Genomic DNA, 19,701 nt, shown 5'->3' with positions numbered 1-19,701 from the left:
ATTCCTTTAAGAAAAATGTTTATTATGTTACTCAAACAGATCACGGAATTGAGGTGTCTGGAGAAAAGTTATATGGTCTCCAGAAAACACAGATAGTAAAGGCTGCGGATACAGTCATATTACTTAGTGGCACACAGTTTGAATGAACTGGAAGATGCCAAACAGCTCAGCACTGCTTGGTAAATAAGGCCTGGAGCAGTAAATAGATTAAAGACTGAGAAAATTTAGGACAGCATAAGAAATATAGCAAAAAGAAGGTACATAAAAAATAAAAATAACCAAACTGTACAGACATACCTTGTTCTTCAACTGGTAATAAGTCAATAAATAAATAACAATGTGAAAACGGACCAAAGTGTTAAATTAGCTGCCAGCATATGTATTATGTTATAAATGGGCTAACTTTAATATTTCACAGAGAACTTACTAATTAGAACCCAAACATTTCCACTGATCTTCCTAAACCTGTAAAACTGAACACTTCTCACAATTGGGTTCTGTTGGTATATAACCATTTCAGCCAAACTGTTCATGCTGAGATGGGACAGAGGAAAGAAAGCCTGAATTTCCCAGAGAACACTAACAAGACAGAGGAGAAGGTCAGCAGGGAGAAGATGCTTCCTTATGTCTAGCTCTGCTGCTAGAGGCTCTACGGAGGGACGTACCATCTAGGGGGTTGGTAAGGCCGCTGCTACTCCAGTCAAACTGGACAGGTGGGAGGGATTCCTGCAAGAAAGGATGCAGATTAATGTTAAATATTTTGTTAGTTAAGGTTATACTTTAACTGCTGTACATACGTTAAAATGAGCCAAGCACTTTGTTGACCCCACTTTCATTTTTACCTGCCTCCCCCAATTAGCAAATAAAGGATGCGGCTCCCGCCCAAAACATCCCTACCATTACCTAAGCTGGCAGCTGATTACAGCTCTACAGCTCAGTGCTGCAGGATCCAATCCATCCGATCCTATTCAATAGACCTCAACAGAATTGGGGGCAGGTAAAAATGAGGGTGACTGTCCACAAGTTGCCAGCCTTATATACTACATACATATAATTTTGAACACATGGTCAGTAAACAAATACAGAGAATGTGGAATCATGGTCAATAACCTGGATGGATGTCTATGATCATTATGCAGAAATGAAAGGTGAACAGGTGGATAACCCTCTATTTCAACTACTTTTCACAATGATATAGAAACGTAGGTTGTAAGAACCGGCTTTTCTCTTTTATAAGCATGAAAATGACACCCAGTTTGTTTTTTAGATGTAGTATTATGAGTACATTTATCTATAATGCATATTATAATATTCCAATAATAAATCATAGTACAGTCTCCAAAACGGTTGTGTTCCTCTCACTCCATCCCAAAATCACAGGATGAGATTTCGCTTTGTCTATCCCATGCCCACTTTTAACTAATATAGGCACTAGTCCCTTTATCTGTTCCACAACAAAAAAATTCTAAGTTAAAAAAAAAACCTGAAAATGAATAGACATATAGAAAAATAATCCCACTTCCAAAGTTGAAATGGTTGTCTTATGTGGATATTTTCTTTCATGACCTATGGTAACCCTATTCAAATATAAAAGATGAAGACACCCGGACAATAACTCCAGATCCTTTAAAATAGGACTTCTGCTCCAAATCCTCAGTTGGAAGAAATTTTGGCAGGAATGATTATATATATATATATATATATATATATATATATATATATATATATATATATATATATATATATATATATAGCAGTTATGACCTTTGTAATCATGGAAACAGTTGTTGCAGCTCAGTTTGTTTCCATGCTTATGGACGTTGCTAAAGAGTATCATAAATTCACATGTTTGCCAAATGGCAGGAACATCCATGTTATACAACTACTGATTTAGGGCTGACGTCCTACTTCCAATATCAGAAGTTAGTAAAGTAAGTTGTGGCACCCAGAATTTTAATTAGGTAAACATTTTGAATGGCACAGGTTTTATCTTTATGATCTACTGTAAGACTAATGTGGACAGAACAGATCAGTTGAAGGTTGATGGGCCAGAAAAAAGTGAGTAAAGAGCAGTTTGTGGTCATCTGAACTCTTGCATATCTGACAGTCAGCAGGATGGCATACCGCAGTCAATTTCACCATCTGCATACCGTTAACATGGATAAAATACCGCAACATACATGTTATACAGCGAGATGCAAAATTCACTGCAATGGTATCAAAGTGACGATCATTATGGTGCACCCAATAATGGTTAGAAGATGTAGATTCCACATGTAAATGTCAGATGCCAAACACAGAAACAAAATGCAAAATTAGGTCTTCTAAATTCAGAGAATGACGTTTTAAATATTCATAAGACTGCAGCAGCGATAAAGCCAAACTACTATGCTTCAAATGGCATCTTGCAACCCATCGTTTGATCATAGCTTGCATGTTACTAGGAAGCTCTGTTTATGGAAAGCAATTACAGTCTCTAAATAGGAAATTATTTTGAAATAAATATCAACATTTTGCATTTGCTCTTTACCAGGAATCCATGTATCCTATTTTTTTCAGGATACTCTCAGACTTTGTCACGAATAAATCTTTAAATACATTGTTCCCCAGAATTCAGACTCTTTGGGGCATATTCAATTGTCCGTGTTACTTCCAAAAGTAACGCGGTATTACGGTAATTCTAAGCCGGATTTCAGCTCGCAGCTCAGGGAGTTGCGAGCTGAAAGCCGGCGTTACAGGTACTGTAATAACGGTAATGGTGAGCAATCCGCGTTACTTTTGCGGGTAACGAGGACAATTGAATATGCCCCTTTATTCACTGCCATTAACAAAATTGGTGGGGAGCGATTCCAATAACTGTTTATTTAATTTGGCACACAAAAGAAAACAAAAGCTTTTCTGGTCAAACAAGTTCTATTTCAAAGGATTTAGCTGGAAGTATAATTCCAGCAACAAATGTGGAACAATACTAAATTGCATTTACAGGACAACAAAGCTTATTACAAACTTCTCTAATATGAGGTATGACATTAATATGCCTTATTCTGCCTTTTCCCGACTATCCACGGCAAGTTTATTAATATTAGCTTAAAGCTATCAGATAGCGGACACTGCTGGTTTAACATTTCAGGCTATATTCCTTCATAATTGCAGTGAAATCTCTGGTCAGGTGTGATGGTGACATTTGTGAGTTCAACAACATTTCCAGCACATTTCTGTTAAAGGGGGTTTACACCTTATGATTACTTAATTGGAGTGACTTGTACATAGTCTTGTTACTGAATCTCTCTGGGATCCTCCTGCACTCTTCAATCATGTGTTTATATCAAGTACAGTTTACATTCATTGTTCAGCGATATGAATCTGCCCTGCTATATTGGATATCATTTTCATTTTGTAAGCAGCTTTGTGTCACTGTCCTGTTTCTAAAGTGAGCCAAGATACGGAGCACTTACTGACCAGCAGTGCGAGCGCATCTCTTGGATCTTGATGTTGGTTTTCAAATGTGCACCTTTAGTATAAGACGGTTTCCTAAAGAAAACTACTAATGGTATACAGGACTGGACTGGACATAAAAATCCCATCTGGCACACAACGCACACCAGTTCATATATGCACATGTGACCGAAACAAAATAAGTTTGTCTCAGTGTATGTATGTTTCATACTGAACAAAAACAGGGAACATTACACCCTATTAAGACCGCTACACGTTAATACTGAGCAAATCTTTCAAGACTGTTGAGGACCAGCCAAGCTCTAAAAGGACCAGTACCCACCAACACTTTCATATAGACGTAAAATAAAGTACCCAGACATTCTACTGCACCTCTGTCAGAAAAGTATTATCTTCCTACTCCATTACACACAGCTGTAGGGTACTTACCTCCCACATAACTATCTTCCCACAAATATATAAAAACAGTGGGAAATTACTTTGTACCGGTAGTGCTGTTTAGCGTCATCAGACCAAGCACAAGGTTGTTTATAACATCTACTGAAGGAGAGGTCAACTGTGATTGTTGCTGCCATCTCTAGTGATCTCTGCTGCCTCCTTGGTGACAGAAGCTACCAAACATGGGGAACAACGGTCCTAGCTCGGTTTGTAGCAGTGAGCATAATTTAAATAGAAACACCTGGCACACATCTACCCCAAGCTGGCAAACACCCACAAGAGTACCCACGCAGCAGGAAAGCAAAAGCCTTCTCCAGCACCAGGTGAGGAAGGGGGGTCAGTTAAATAGTGAAGAACAGTTATGGTTGACAGCAGACAAGGATTTTAAACAATTTACAGTGACTGATTCATGCTTTGAGCCTCCTGCTTCTGCGGTTTCTCCTCATTCCACCAGAGATGCCAGTCAACACTGGCTGCTTTATTATCAGCGGCTAATACCGCTGCCGCCTTGTAATACCCACGTGCACTTTCCACACCAGCAGCTGCCACTGTTATTTCTCTACTTTAGGTATCAAGTGTTCCCCACACTTTAGATTGTAAGCTCACTCAGGCTACCTTTACCTTCTGTTTTATGTCAATTTATGTAATTTTATTTGCATCATGATCCCCTCACCGCACAGCGCTGTGTAATATGTTAGCACTACAGAAAAGACAATATTGTTATTATTATTAATATTGACCCGATGGTCTTTGATAGAAGTCAAAAAGCTAAGACTATGTTGTTGCGACATAACTAACCCTGTCCCTGATTACGAATCAACCAATCCACACTATGCATTTCTGCAAAGCCCGCCAGTCGCTGTGTATGCTATTTAGCTCGGTAAAACACATCCTTTCATATATAGTAATGGAAAATAATGGCTTTATCTGCTCTTTATTATATATGTTTATTATAGTTCTACTGAATCATACAAAATTAAATGCAGAAATACTTATCCAAGGTTATAAATTAGTTATCCATATCGATTTATTGCAGCCTATCAATTTGCTAGAGAGTAGAGAGGCACTGCCTGACTAATAACCATGAGATACTGCTCCCTAGTGAATTAATACATTCTCAGTATTATTAGTTCAGCTCACATAATTGATATCTCTATCTCTCTATTGAAAGATTAAGGTTCGGCCGAGAATTTAGGATTTGGTCAACTGAATCCGGCTCTTGATTCCACTTGAATTTGCAGATGTGCAGTTTACAGAGGTATTGCTAAAAATACACATATGATTTTATCATTCAGACCCCTTGTGGTTAATGCAATATAATTCAAGTTTTAGTTCGGGTCTGGTTTGATGTTCTGTAGAATCTTTTATAAAACAATTCCGTAACCTGCTGAACACAAACATATAGATTGGAAGCATACTCTATGCACAGGTTTAGGAAATATATTACTTTCATTATTATCTGGAGCACAGTCTACATTCTGCCATTCTAGCTCCTGCAGTGAAACATGTTAAGGAGTGCAAGCGCCACCATTGTGTATTGTAAAATAATGTACCTGCAACTGATCAGAAGGACAGATGTTGTCATCTGGAGGAACAGGAGAAGATTGCCCTATTGATGCTATTTTTTCTGCAGCAGATAAAGGCTTTAGAGGTTCCTTCGTTGGTTCCAGCATGCCCTACAAATGCATCAAGAAAGAAATACATCTATCATTTTTATAAAATTATTACATAAAACACACTAACACGTTAGTATTACTTAAATGGCTATTTGGAAAACAAGATGCCAGATGCCCTCTTGTGGCCAATAGTATATGAAGCAGCACAGGAAGAATAGCTGGATAACACTGATACAATACAGTTTTCTACCATAGTTCCATCCGCTGTAGGAATCATTACAGGTCAGACAAATCCTTAGAACAACTTATGCAAGACCTTTCTTTTAACACTTTAAAGTGAGGCTACACCCTCTTTGTAAGTATCATATTAGTTTTACTTTATTTACTTACACGTGTTTAGTAAAACATACGCTTCTCTGTGTAGAGCAACTTTTACTTAGTGGGAGATGTGATCCTGCTTGGTCTTTTAGAGTAATGCTAACTTTGCATTACCAGTCATTAACTCATTATATTTCCTTAGCTAGAGGAGTCATATAAAACAATGTAAATATGGGAAGACAGGGGACATGCCCATGATCCACCGGTTTACACAATAAGGAGCCAGCACTAATTTTACCATCTATGAGAACACAGGAGTGTTGTGGAACGCTGCACAGAACCAGTACATACTTGTATCTGACACTTGTGGCTCCTTCCACTTATAAAGGCAGGATGGGGGGTAAGTATAGGCAGTGCACAGATGGCCCCGAGTCCGACCAGGACACAGGTTTCTATGCGCCTGTCAGGAGCCGTCACTATTGCAGCTACTGAAGGACAGTTGTAAGTAAATCAAATTATTATTTTATTTTTTATTTTTTTTTAAAAAGTACCTGATGCCTTAAGATTTGTGCGATCAGGATACACTTTTTTTTTCTGGTGGACGTATTTTCCATCTGTGTGTAACTTATATTTGTTCAAACTCAGCACTAGCTCCAGAGTGAGAAATTTAGCAGCATGCGATGCTGACATTTAAGCATTTTCTGCACATTAACTTTTTAAATAGCCGTCATTATGCAACTACCAACCCACGTTCCCATTTACAGAGCAGACAAAATTGATCAAACACTTTTTGAAACGTAACACAATCAGACAATGACTGTGTGATTGTATGTTATGTATCACTTACACCAATACTGCATAATATACATCCCACCACTGGTCAGAGAGAAAACATCATTCTTTTTGATAGAATAGAACACATATATTTTATATTAATGGAGGGAAAAATAGCAATAATAGGGAGAAAATGTCTTTTACATCATTCTCCTAATTCCATTTACATTACAATTACTGATACCACAAAATGCAATCCAGCTACTTCTTCTGAGTATATTGATATCACATGTGTGTGCTTCATACAAGGTCTGACAAAGTCCATGGACAAAGGTATGCGATTTAGAGGTGAATGGTTTTGTTTTTTTAGCCCCCATGGCCCTTTGTGCCTCAGCCATGTCCTTAGGGGTAAGATATGCTGGGAATGGGTTGAGCATGGAAGACCAAATATCAAAGCTGTCATCAGCTGCACCATTGTGCTACAGTCAAGCAGAACACATCACTATCACACAATGATTGATGGGCTTTTATGAAGCTGTGGGCGGAGTAGGGGGGGGGACCGTTTTTATTATTTTTTCTAACATTTTACCCATGTTTTTAGCCATTTTATATTTAGCTCTTCCAAACAACTATCTTCTTGTCAGTCTGGAGAACCTATATAGAGAATGGAGGGTCAGACTACATCTAGAGTCATCGTGATCTTACAGCAGCTTGGTAGAACACTGTTAGTACTCGATACCCTGTACTATCAAAAGGAATCTAGCAGCCACCAGAGAGAAAATCAGGAAGTGCTCAGGCTGTGTTCAAGCAACTGGAGTAGCAGACACTGAATAAACAAGTCAGATCCTGTCACTTAACCAAACTTTGTGCTGTCCAATAATGAGGGCACATGTAGAAGCGAGCAGTCACCATTACCATCCACCATTTGTCTACATTGTCTGAGAGACAGTGGGTCTGAGACGACAAATCTATCGCAAGTAGGCATAAAGTGATTCATTTACCCACATATCGACTTCTTAGAGAAAGACTACATGGCTTCCAGAAAGCCGATATCTATGCATGGTTTTGTAAACCACATGGCATGCTGCTCTTATATATACACAGGTGGCAAAGTCTGCAGTAAACCGCTATACGAGTTTAACAAACAAACACATTTTGCTACCTCTACGTCCATAACTCTATAAAAACACACATTTGGGGTACATCCGTGACCTTCGCACTCTTCTATAACCATCAGTCCTCCACGAGACAGGCTACACTTGCTGCTATCTATTGAAGGTTGGGTCTGTCTGACTATTGGAGCACAACAGTATAGTCAGCCGCATAGAGAGCATCAGGTTTCACAAGCTTCAAAGTCTGTACAGTTAACTGGACACTATTGTGAGTGTAGCAGAGCCCACAACATACAACACCGAGGTTCGGTCCCAGTTGCAGAGGGGCACAGGGCGATTTTTGTCAGGGGCAAGCAACAATTTGATAGCAGGTTGTGCATACGTAATCTTCTATGTAAAATAAACCAAGAGTTATAGATGCCGGCAGTAAAGACCACGGCTAAATGGCCACCTAACCATAAGATGTAAACAAGCATAGCTTACCAGACCAGCTGCATACATGGGAACAATGACAGGTTGCTTCTTGTTGCCTGTAAAAAGCTATAAAAAGCATACAGTGATTAATGTACAAAACATTGCTGAGCACATGCACACATGATATGATAAAGGAAGCTTTCAGAAGCAGTTATTGTGTAACATTAAGTTATGGAAAATCAAGAACATTTTTTTTTATTTATTTATTTTTAATAAAAGACATTGATTTATATCCAGTGGATTTTGTTATAGTAGCTTATCCTTGGTAATAACTTGGTTTACTACAAAGCCAGTGGCAACAACATTGACAGAGCTGAAGTTTCCTCTTTATTAATATAACTTTACATAGTGTGTCTTATGCTTCAGAACCCAGTAGGGAAAAAGAAGCCGCCTTTACCAAGAAGAATAAAATGTAGACAGCTAGGACAGATGTTTTTCAGCCACACAATAGTTTTCTAACAGTTTGCTGGACCCTTTAGGAATAATTGGGTACAAGGTCAAGGATTATCGACCCAAAATGCTGACTTTAAGCACATGCGGTCTGCCCAGAAACTGCTAGTGTACAGGCTCACTGAAGCAGCTTGCTGCTTTCCTACAGTGTCTTTATACTGTCCTATGGCTTTCAGAAACAGACAATAGCGCTGACAGAACGAACATACTATGTTCCTTGTGTCGATTCCAAGGCAGCACAGGAGCTTTTTGTTGCTATGTGAACCTCCCCATTGGTACTTCAGTCCGTAGGCATCATGAATATCCTGCAGTTCAGTCCATATGTCCAACACTTCTGTGTGTAAGCTGTGGAAAATGAATGCGTTAGAGAGCTCTCACAGCTTGTCCAGCTCTAATCACTGTATACAGCGCTTGCCAATTACACAACTGCTCCACGGTGTCCTAACCATAGAACACTCTCTCTTTCTCTAATTTGGCATTTCAGAGAATAAGGAAGGCTTCCCAGCATTCTAAAACAATGCAATAGGAAAACAAGTAATGGAATCTAAATATCAACTATACAACATGTACAAATATCTTAATTTTTTAAGTGACCTACTATCACCTGCACAGCACGGAGTATTCCATTTACCTTAGCCACCTGCCTTTCTCTCCTGCTTTAGACTTTGGCAGCTGATTTACAGGAGTATGGTCTGACATCTGCTAAACATTAAGTTAAAAACAATATTTATTTGACTCAATAAAATTGAATAGTAATTCAATCTAACAAAATAACCTATCATACTTACATTGAGCTGTCAAACTCATGTAAGTTCATGCAAAAAAATGTATTTCAACTGTATTTGCTGTACGTGAATATTTATAAACTACTGATCTGCAGAATGTATCTGAAATGAGCTTTACCCATCTATTGTGCTATATGTAGATACAGAGGATCACTAGTTTTATGTATTTACAGTATGATCTCCGCTATTTCAAAGAATGATCTCATTTATACCACATAATTAGAAAAAACCTGCAATAATGCCATCATTTTGCAGAGGTCTATGTTAAAATGTTTTACTTAAGCATAGTGACACCCTGCCATTTGTTTAGGACTATATGCAGCCATTTGTTGTATTTGTTTCCCATATATTGAGAATATCTGACAAAACCAGGCAAAACATGACACTTTTGGGTCAACACTTTTCGCCTGTCTAAATAAATGGGTTTGTTTTAAACTTGCATACAATAATCATGATTAGAGAGAGATCTTGACAGCCAGAGTTTGGACAAAATATTTCTTGGACACAGGTTCCAGTGTGGTTATTTGAACAAATATAATAAAGAGTATACAGTATGCTATCAGCACACTACATGCACATAAGCTAGATTGAAGTCTAGAAGCTTCAAAAGGGCTTCAACAGAAATAACATCACCATCTAAATAACAGTCACAGTACAGGTTCTAGGAATGCTGTGGCCTTATGAATAAGTGAATAAGGTATCCTGCAACAATGGGAAATACTAGGGAGCCTGACACAGAGAGAGCCAGATCAGTGCTGGACAAAGGTGTTTGACTTTTAGGAGTCATCTCTATTGAGGTCAATGAATGAACATCTTTCTAGTTCCTTAAAATATCCCAATGCCTCATATATATATATATATATATATAATTTGCTGTGTTGACAAGCCGGACATTTATGGTAAGATAGCTCAATGCAGAAGTTTCTCTCTTCAATGTCATATCAAAATCCAGCCTATTATTTACATTCTCTACGGCTACCAGATTTTGCCAGGACCCATTTAACATATCTAAGCTCCCCAAAGCACTGAATGGTGTCGGCACACACACTTCTGCATCCTGGGGGAAGAAGTAGCAGCTCAGTAATCTATGTCAGACCAAAAATATTACTACTGTAGCCATGAAAGTTATTGACCCCTCTCGTCCAACCCATTAGGAGACAAGTGGGGACAAACACACACATATATTATTACTAATGTCCCCTTGAACTTACCCTTTACACAAGTCTACTTATCTGGCATACAAATATAACGGGAGGGGGGGGGGGGATTTTTCTATAAAATCTAATACCAACATGCTACTAACAGTAACTATAACTAAACTAAATGTGGCTACTAATTAAACAAAATTGCCTTCTGTGACACAACAGCTTAAATACTTAAATGAAAATAGCAAAGGTGTGTAATATATATATATATATATATATATATATATATATATATATATATATATATATATACATATATATATATATACATACATACACACACACATACACACACGTATACATACATACACATCTATACATATATCTATCTATATATCTATATATTTATATCTACACACACGCACACTGGTCAAAGTGGCAGTATGGAAAATGTAAATCATTTTACAATGCAGGCAGTAGAAGTGGCGGCATGGCAAACCACCATATACCAGCCACTTTGGTTTGGGTGTGTATTATAATAGTGAGAAGGTGACTGGTGAAGACGGGACATTGTCATGTGTTATAAAAGGTGTTAAACACATTAGAGATCATCTGGGTATGATCTCTTATAAGTGTGTCTGTAAATCTGTTGGGAGAGGATTTGTGACTCTGACCTGTGATTCTGTTTGTGACCAGTGTTGGTAGTATACACTGGATGGGTAAGATTTGTTTTTATTTCAGAGTTCAGACGAGCTGGATTGATTTACTGTTTGTCTTCATATTTAAACTTATGAGCTAAACCAGATTGTGTTAAATAACAGGACTGCATTGGCCGAACATATTTTCCCTTCACTTGGCTCACAAGAGGTCACACACACACCGATCAAAGTATAGGCAATTTGGTTTACACTGCAGCATGAGTTCAGCTTTACTCTACAGTAAAATTATTAAAAGTATGGAAATGAATAAACACTGGTAAATTATGCACAGTCAAAAATAAATAATTTATGACGCCAATACATACATACATACATACATACATACAGAGAACTACAGATACAAATCCATCTCAGAGAAGAGAACACAACAGTACAACGGTATCATGTTTTTCCTACCTGGTACCAGACTTTGAGGTTTCCTCCCGCTGCTCTGTGCATAGCAGAAGATCCAAAGAACATACCTTCTCTTCTATATCAATAACAGGAGGAGGAGGAAAACAGGCTTGGATAATTCTCTCAAGACGGCTCAATAATGAGTGCTACAGGAGAGAAAAATACAGGAATTTCTAAAATAATTTTCTATAAGTACATGCATTTATATATAGTGTAATTAAAACAAAAAAAGGCCAAAACAAACGATTTCTGTACTGCATATATAGACACAGTTATGTTATTATATGTAAGATATGACCATTGGTTTTAAGAACTTACTTCTATAGTCTTCACTTTAATTATTTCTGTAAATCATAGAGAAATACTTATCAGAACAAAGATCACACACACATATCATGAAACGCCTTGGTTTTCCAGGGGCTGCTCTTATATACACAAAGCTTAGATCAGTGGACATAATCTAATATTAGCTATACAGGGAAAAGATGCTTGTGCTTTAATTGAATTTACAATACTCCATCTAGGAGATGCTGTACACTGGGGGATGTGCACTGCTTCAAGACTGCTAAATTGGTACATTGCTCCTGCTTCTAACGAAATAGATGGTTACGGATCTGCTTTAAATTCAAACCACCTTTAAAACCGTTTTCGCATGGACAAACAAGAGATGAAGAACACATGGAATAACAAGCTCCACATAAGAAATGAAGATGATGGGAGTGTTACTTCAGGCTCACGAACTGCAGCTTGAACTAAACGAAGTACATGTAAATATAAATTAAGTTGCATGCTTTACAAATATACAGGCGAACATTTCTTTGACCATGGGTCACAGACTGCTAGAGATGGTCTCACATAATGAAACAAACCCAAGGAAGATATTAATAGATGGTTGAGTTCTCTTCGGCATTGCTATGTATCTCCTGAACCCCCCATCTACTGTCCTGACTGGTGATAACAGCGGGCAGAGTGACAGGGCTTCCGAATGCTGCTGCAAAAGGACTAGTCAAACCCACATTTTACATTCCTCAACTTCACACTTATTCATGGCTCCTTTATTCCCCAACGCATGTCAGAATGCACATTTTACACCTGCCTCTCCTTTGTCGTACACCACAAAAATCAGACACTGTATTTTGTAATATTGCCATACAGTTGTAGCTTTGCGGAATATCAGTGTTCAGTACAGCAGTAAAATATATATAATATATATATATATATATATATATACACATACATACATACACACAGGCAAAATTGGGGTTTGATTTCATTTTGCCTAGAAGCTTCTCTGTTTGGCACTAGTGCTTGCTGGAATGTATTTTATGTACTATTTGCTGTGAGCTCACATAAAAGGACACATTCCCACCAATCTACCTTTTTTGTTTGCACTTTCACACAGTAATATATACATGAAAAGTGTACAACAAATAGGACAGATAAGAGTGAATTGAGCCATTCCCAAGACTGTATTCAAAAATGTTAACGCAGTGGTTAAACTTTAGAACGCAGCACGCCTTATTTCATATGCACCGACCAATACAATAGATTTGAAGAGCGCATGTAAAATGGGTTAAAAATGCATCACTAGAGTGCATGTTAATCATCATATGCATTTTCCCCATGTTTCCAATGCATATCTGTGAAGGGGCACTAAAACAATACTGATCTAGCTTTCTAGGGTTGCATGGTCTTATATGCTACACAGATACAATGTATCTTATTGTTTGTGAAAAGAAGCTATGGACAAACTAAAAAAAATAATAAAAAAAAAAAGAACAAAAACACATTTTCTCACTGTTTTAATCTATTAACACTATTGTTTTTGGAATAAGGATGCATTTAATCTCTGATTTGCACTTTTTTTTTTTTACTTGGAATAAGTTGTCCCCAATGAGTAGCCAATTGTAACATGTTAGGTATGTACTGTTACTATACTACTGCCTACTTAGAACACCTTTTCTGCTGTACAATTTAAACTATGAAAAGTGTAGCATATGTTTTCCTTTGTTTATCTGGTATTGCATTAAATACCAGTGACACTATGTAAAATGTGACAGCATTTGCCATGTGGTGGTTAATGAGTGCTTTGACTTACGGGGGGATAAGGAGTGACGGACAATGATGGGTAGTCAATTGACCCTGAAGCGTTCACCTGTAGTGAATGCAAGTAAATTGGAGCAGGCAGCACCACAAAAGCTCCTGACCAGAAGTGCACATGCTAGTTGGTATGGGCTTACTGGATCCAATGGGTTTTCATTCACGGTTAGCATTAAAAATCTAGTAAATGCAGGTATTGGAACATCAGTGGGTATGAGGCTTTACAAGACTACCCAAGACTTCATATCCACTGGTATTGCAATGCATGCATTGCAAGTAATTTTAGTACTAGTATAAAGCATGTAAATGGGTCCGACAATGGAATTATTAGGTCAGCATACCCACTTGCTTTATACTTGGGTTTGTTTTACTTGTGTTTTGCAAACGTTTTTTGCTCTATTCAATCCATTTAAGTGTGTTTGAGAATAATAGAGCAGTGGTAGGTGACAGGCGCCCCCGGTAAACCTTAACGCAATTTATTCTCTGCTTTCTTCTAAAGCAGATAATAAGATAGAATGGGCACAGTAGGCTTCCATGTCACATGTCCTCCATAAACAACACATCCGACAACCCTTTCTCACATTTAATTTTTATCTATTTTTTTTAAACATTTTCTATTCTGTTTTGTTAATTAAAATACTTTTAATGTAGTTGCTGAATAGAGACAGTATAGTAAGCCATTTTCAGGGCTGAACAAATATTCACAAAAATGTAGACTATCAATAGACTAGGAACTAGTGCTGCATGAGTAAGTTTATTCATTAAGTCACTCTCATGAATACTGGATCACACAACATGTACCCTAAAACGCAAGAGACAAAACATACAATATATAGATGAAAATTATAAATTGTGATATGGTTCAACCTCCTTTAGCCTGGCATCATATCGGACATCAGCTGGCAAATCCCAGCTCCTCATACCAACCCCATTTCCAAATATACTGTTATCCATAATGCATAATTCTGAAACTCCATTATAAATTAATAAACAATATCACACAATTAAAATAATTAAACATAGGGTGACATTTACTTGTATTAAATATAGCTCTATAACTAATGCACATTTGACTGACAGAAAATCCATACAAACATATGACACAAAATATAAAAAATTTGTATGAGACTGATATAATAAATTTCAAAATGAGAAAAAAAAAAGCTAAAGTCTGATTAATAGGTTAGAGGTGTGAGGGAGAATAATTTGAAATGTATGAAGGGGTGGGGTGTTGAGTGTTTGGAGGTGATAATGAGTAATTTAAACAGTGGTAGTCACTTTAACGAAACCGATATTCCCAATGCACTTTATACCGATTAATTAATAGCGATGAGGATAAAAGCGACAAGGTGGAAATATCCACATGTTAAAAGCTATGTTCCATAATGTCGTTTGTCAGAAGTGATGTCACTTGTAATGGTCTGACTGAAAAAGCCGCTCTTAAAGCGGCAATGGTCCGTCTGTATAATGTAAAGCAGGCAGTGGGTCCGGCCATTGCCGCTTTAAAAGCGTTGTTTTCAGACCATTACAAGTGCCGTCACGTCTGACAAACATCATTCGGGAACATCGCTTTTAACATATGGAGGTTATTAAAACTGCCGGTCTATTATATGGTAAGTGGATATTTCCACCTTGTCGCTTTTATCCTCATCGTTATTATTTAGCTTGTCTACAGTGTGTCGGGCATACCACACCCAACTTAAATTGTTAATCCACGTACAGGCTCCATATTCTCCATATTCCAGAGTGGTCTGGAACCGTCAAGAAAGTAAGATAAGTCTCGCAGAGTCATTTAGGAATGATTAGAACATGATCAGGTGGGTGATCGGAGTTTCAAGTACTTGAAGCAGAACCTCCTAGTTAGTAAAATGAAGACAGCATTTCCCTTCTGGTCATCACTGCTCTTTATTGCCATTGACTCTGCAAATACAGTATATTATTAGAATATACTTTTACAGTTGCAGAAAAAACGATTACGTCCGAGTACCAGCTCAAAATCAGTAAGGGGTAAGTACTGCATCTGCCCCAGTGTAAGCGGTTGGCACTCTGATATTATCTGTGTGCACACCTTAATGGGAACAAAACATTTTACCCAAGAAGAATGTTCATTTATTTATCTCATTTACACAGTTTTTCCTTTTCTTCGTCACCAATTATCCATTACTTCCATTTTTCTTTTTATTCCTGTCCCAATCACTGCTGTAACGGATATCCCCCTCCCTTGTCTAGCTAGATATTCCATTTATCCATTCCCTCACAACCCCATCATATATTCCCTTTATGATTCACGTAACTATGTCTTTGTTGGGAGATGAAAAATTATACAGACTGTTACTTTTCTTTCCCTGAAAAACAAGGACACTTTAGAGTACAACAGGTTAGCTATCTGGATCAGGATTAGGGAGTATACAAGGAAAATATGTTTTATATCTAAGCAGAAGACTGCTACATGTGCACAATTTAATAATGTGAAATGTCAAGAAGTTGTCCTTGAATAGGAGGAGTATGTTATCATTGTATTTCATATTTATTTGCTAAATAACTGCAATTGAAGACAACATATTTGCTACGTTTCATGCAAAAGATGTAACTATAAAAAGGCTTGTCCCTGACCTCGCAAATTAGAAAATGATATGCAACTGAGATAAACAAATTATCCCTCATTTAGTCACTCTTCAGTTATGGTCCTCCAAGTCACAGAACCATAATTGTTGGGGTGGTCCTCAGAGGACAGTGCCTAAATAATGACACTGTCAAAGGATCAGGGATAATACGTTCATTTTAACTGCATGTAGAGCAATAAGTAACGCATAGCGTCTTCCGACTTGTGAAGTCAGAGATAAGTGGCTTATAGGGTTACCCAACAATCTGATAAAATATGTCTTCTTTGAATTTAGCACTTCCCTGTATTTGCTCTAATTCTGATCTTGCCAGCTGGTCTATGCTGTACATTAAAAGACATTGTTTAATGCACAGAAAGGTGGAATGGTTTTAACAAAGGGTTTTTATTTGCAATCTTTACCTAGTTACACTATATGGACAAAAGTATTCGGCCACACCTGTTAATTACTGAATTGAGGTGTTTCAATCAGACCCGTTGCCGAAGATGTATAAAATCAAGCACCGAGCCATGTAGTTTCCATTTGCAAACATTTGTGGTGCAAAATGGGTCGTTCCGAAGAGCTCAGTGACTTCAAGCGTGGTACTGTGATAGGATGCCACCTTTGCAATAAGACGGCACGTGAGCGGGAGCTTAATGAAATGGGTTTCCATGGCCGAGCAGTTGCATGCAAGTCTAACATCACCAAGACCAATGCCAAGCGTCGGATTGAGTGGCATAAAGCTCACAGACACTGGATTGTGGAGCAGTGAAAACCTGTTATGTGAAGTGACGAATCTTCTCACTTCTCTGTTTGGCAGTCAGATGGGCGAGTCTGGGTTTGGAGGATGCCGGGACAATGTTACCTGCCTGACTGCATTATGCCAACTGTGAAGTTTGGTGGAGGAGAGATAATGGTATCTCCAATTAAGGGCAATCTTAATGCTTCAGCATATCAAATCAATTTGGACAATGCTATGTTTCCAACATTGTGGCAACAGTTTGGGGAAGGCCCTTTTCTATTCCAAAATGACTGTGCCCCAGAGCACAAAGCAAGAACTACAAAGGCATGGTTTGAAAAGTTTGGTTTGGAAGAACTTGACTGGCCCGCACAGAGCCCTGACCTCAAACCCATTGAACACCTTTGGGATGAACTGGAACGGAGATTGCGAGCCAGGTCTTCATGTCCAAAATCTGTGCTTGACCTCATAATCCTCTACAGAAAGAATGGATACAAATTCCCACAGAAACACTTCAACTTCTTATGGAAAGCCAAGAAGAGTGGCAGATGTTATCGCTGCAAAAGGAGTAACAACTTCATATTAAGGTATATGTATTTGAATACAATGTCATTACAGTCCCTGTTGGTGTAATGGGCAAGCGTCCGAATACTTTTGTCTATATAGTGTATGTGGAGGCAGGTGCCTCTTGAAGACCTACTTGTCCTCGCTTGACATTGTGGCAGCTAACACTATAGAGGCCTCAACCAACATAGTGCTGGGACATCCATTACAGTCCATGTCCCTCATGTTGTCCATGCTAAAGTAACCCAGGGTAGTATCTCAGCAGTACATGTCCTCTTCAGCAAACAGAAAGCAGCACTAATAGGACAGGACATCAACTTTGTCAGATGTCCCTCAACTTAATCCAGCCACTCTCTTACCTGTTCTCCCAGATGAACATGTCATTATGACTGAGGTTTTTTTAAAGCAAATCTTTTACCTTTTCATTTTTCCGCATGACTGTGTGAACTTCATCGGGTGATACCAGAGTCATTACACACAGGTTAGGGCTGGAGTTTCTTGAGAAAATCACCAAGACTTACATGCAGTACGTAATATTACAAGGAACTTACAATGTCCTCAGGATTAGTAGAAAGAAGGAAAATATGCATCAAAACTAAACCAGCAAAGATGTGTGCATGCAATCATGAATGCACGAGGACCAGGGCCTATTGTATTTAGATTTGGCTTCTTTGAGGAGGAGGCTCAAATAGTCACGAGTCCCTATGAGATGAACACAGGCCAACCCATGCAGTACAATACTTAGGGAGGACCTCTATAAATCATGTCAGGAGGATTGATTCACTACTACCAGAAGTTCAGAGACTCTTAAGGGCATAATCAATTCTCGACGTTTTCCGCGGCGTTAAAACCAATACCGTTATTACAGTAATAGTAAGCTGGATTTCAGCTCGCGGCTCAGGGAGCTGCGAGCTGAAATCCAGCGAGAAAACTGCTGTAATAACGGTATTTACGCGCAATATAACTAATAACGGTAATAGTGTGCACGCCTCGAGATTTTTGGCGTTTCCGCCAAGAATTGAATATGCCCCTTAGTGGTAGATTTACTCAAACTTGGAGGTGTTGCCCATAGCAACCAAACCAGATTGTAGTTATTTATCTAGTTAATTCTAGAATCCGATGGGTAGCTATTGGCAACCCCTCAATTTTCCCTTTTTAGTTGTAGTAAATGTACCCCTTAGTCTCTTTCAGGAACAAGCAATAGCTGCCCATACTCCAGCCACTGATGCACCACCCTACGGTAGGCAGTTAGGTGATTGGATCCTTGTTAAGTGAAGGGCCATTCCAATTGCATGTGACTTTAATACCTCTAAAAAGGCTTGAATCCATACATTTTAAACCAGGAAAGTCAATATACAGATTCAAACTACCTTACCTGGGGTCTTGCCCCATCATATGGCCCATTTTTCCCTTACCAAATACTACGCTACTTCTGTGAAACACAGTACAAGACTCCATAATATCCAACAATTAAGCGGTTCTCCTGTAGTGCCGAGACCAACATAAAGGGCTGGTCACTGAATTAATATATACTCTTCCTTCCCAGCACAATAAACGAAGTATAACTGTCAAGAGTTCTGGGTGCAGAAAAGACATAGGGGATTGTGGATGATGCTGGAGGAGCCATAATAATAACTATGACCATTTCTGATGGGCAGTCGTCCCGATTGTCACAAAATGCAGTGCTGGGATAAGAACTCACCTCTGTCTGTCCTGAACTCAGTCACTAATCTTGAACTTGACTACTCGCTGGTCCATTTCTCTATCAACTTATATAAATCTGCAGCTAGAGATTAAGGAATGATCCCATTGCAGGTAGGACATTTACCAAACTAATGAATATCACTTCCTTTAATGAGACCATAGAACTGTGCAGGATGGATTACTGACAGGAGCCAAGTTGACCATATAGGAAGTACAAGTTTATTTTTTCTATTATAATATCTAACAGGTTCCCTGCTAAAGGTAGGCACCATATATTAACCCTACCTAAACATGACTTAAATGTCCTTTTATAA

The 19,701-nt window shown here is 38.3% G+C and overlaps 1 protein-coding gene across 2 annotated transcripts in view; it reads right to left on the bottom strand.

Annotated features, from left to right (window-relative positions):
* AFTPH (aftiphilin) overlaps positions 1-19,701 on the bottom strand; it is a 47,275-nt gene that overhangs the window by 9,982 nt on the left and 17,592 nt on the right. For both annotated transcript variants that reach the window (XM_075203903.1, XM_075203904.1), the window contains exons 3-7: positions 11,684-11,826; positions 8,848-8,983; positions 8,198-8,254; positions 5,448-5,570; positions 666-726 (exon numbers count right to left, since the gene is read on the bottom strand). In XM_075203903.1, the coding sequence (XP_075060004.1) occupies positions 666-726; positions 5,448-5,570; positions 8,198-8,254; positions 8,848-8,983; positions 11,684-11,826 (520 nt within the window). The remainder of the gene's footprint in view (positions 1-665; positions 727-5,447; positions 5,571-8,197; positions 8,255-8,847; positions 8,984-11,683; positions 11,827-19,701) is intronic.

Source organism: Mixophyes fleayi, chromosome 3 (assembly GCF_038048845.1).
Source record: "Mixophyes fleayi isolate aMixFle1 chromosome 3, aMixFle1.hap1, whole genome shotgun sequence".
In the NCBI taxonomy this organism is placed as follows: Eukaryota; Metazoa; Chordata; class Amphibia; order Anura; family Limnodynastidae; genus Mixophyes; species Mixophyes fleayi.
This window is presented reverse-complemented; position numbering and strand designations above follow the sequence as displayed.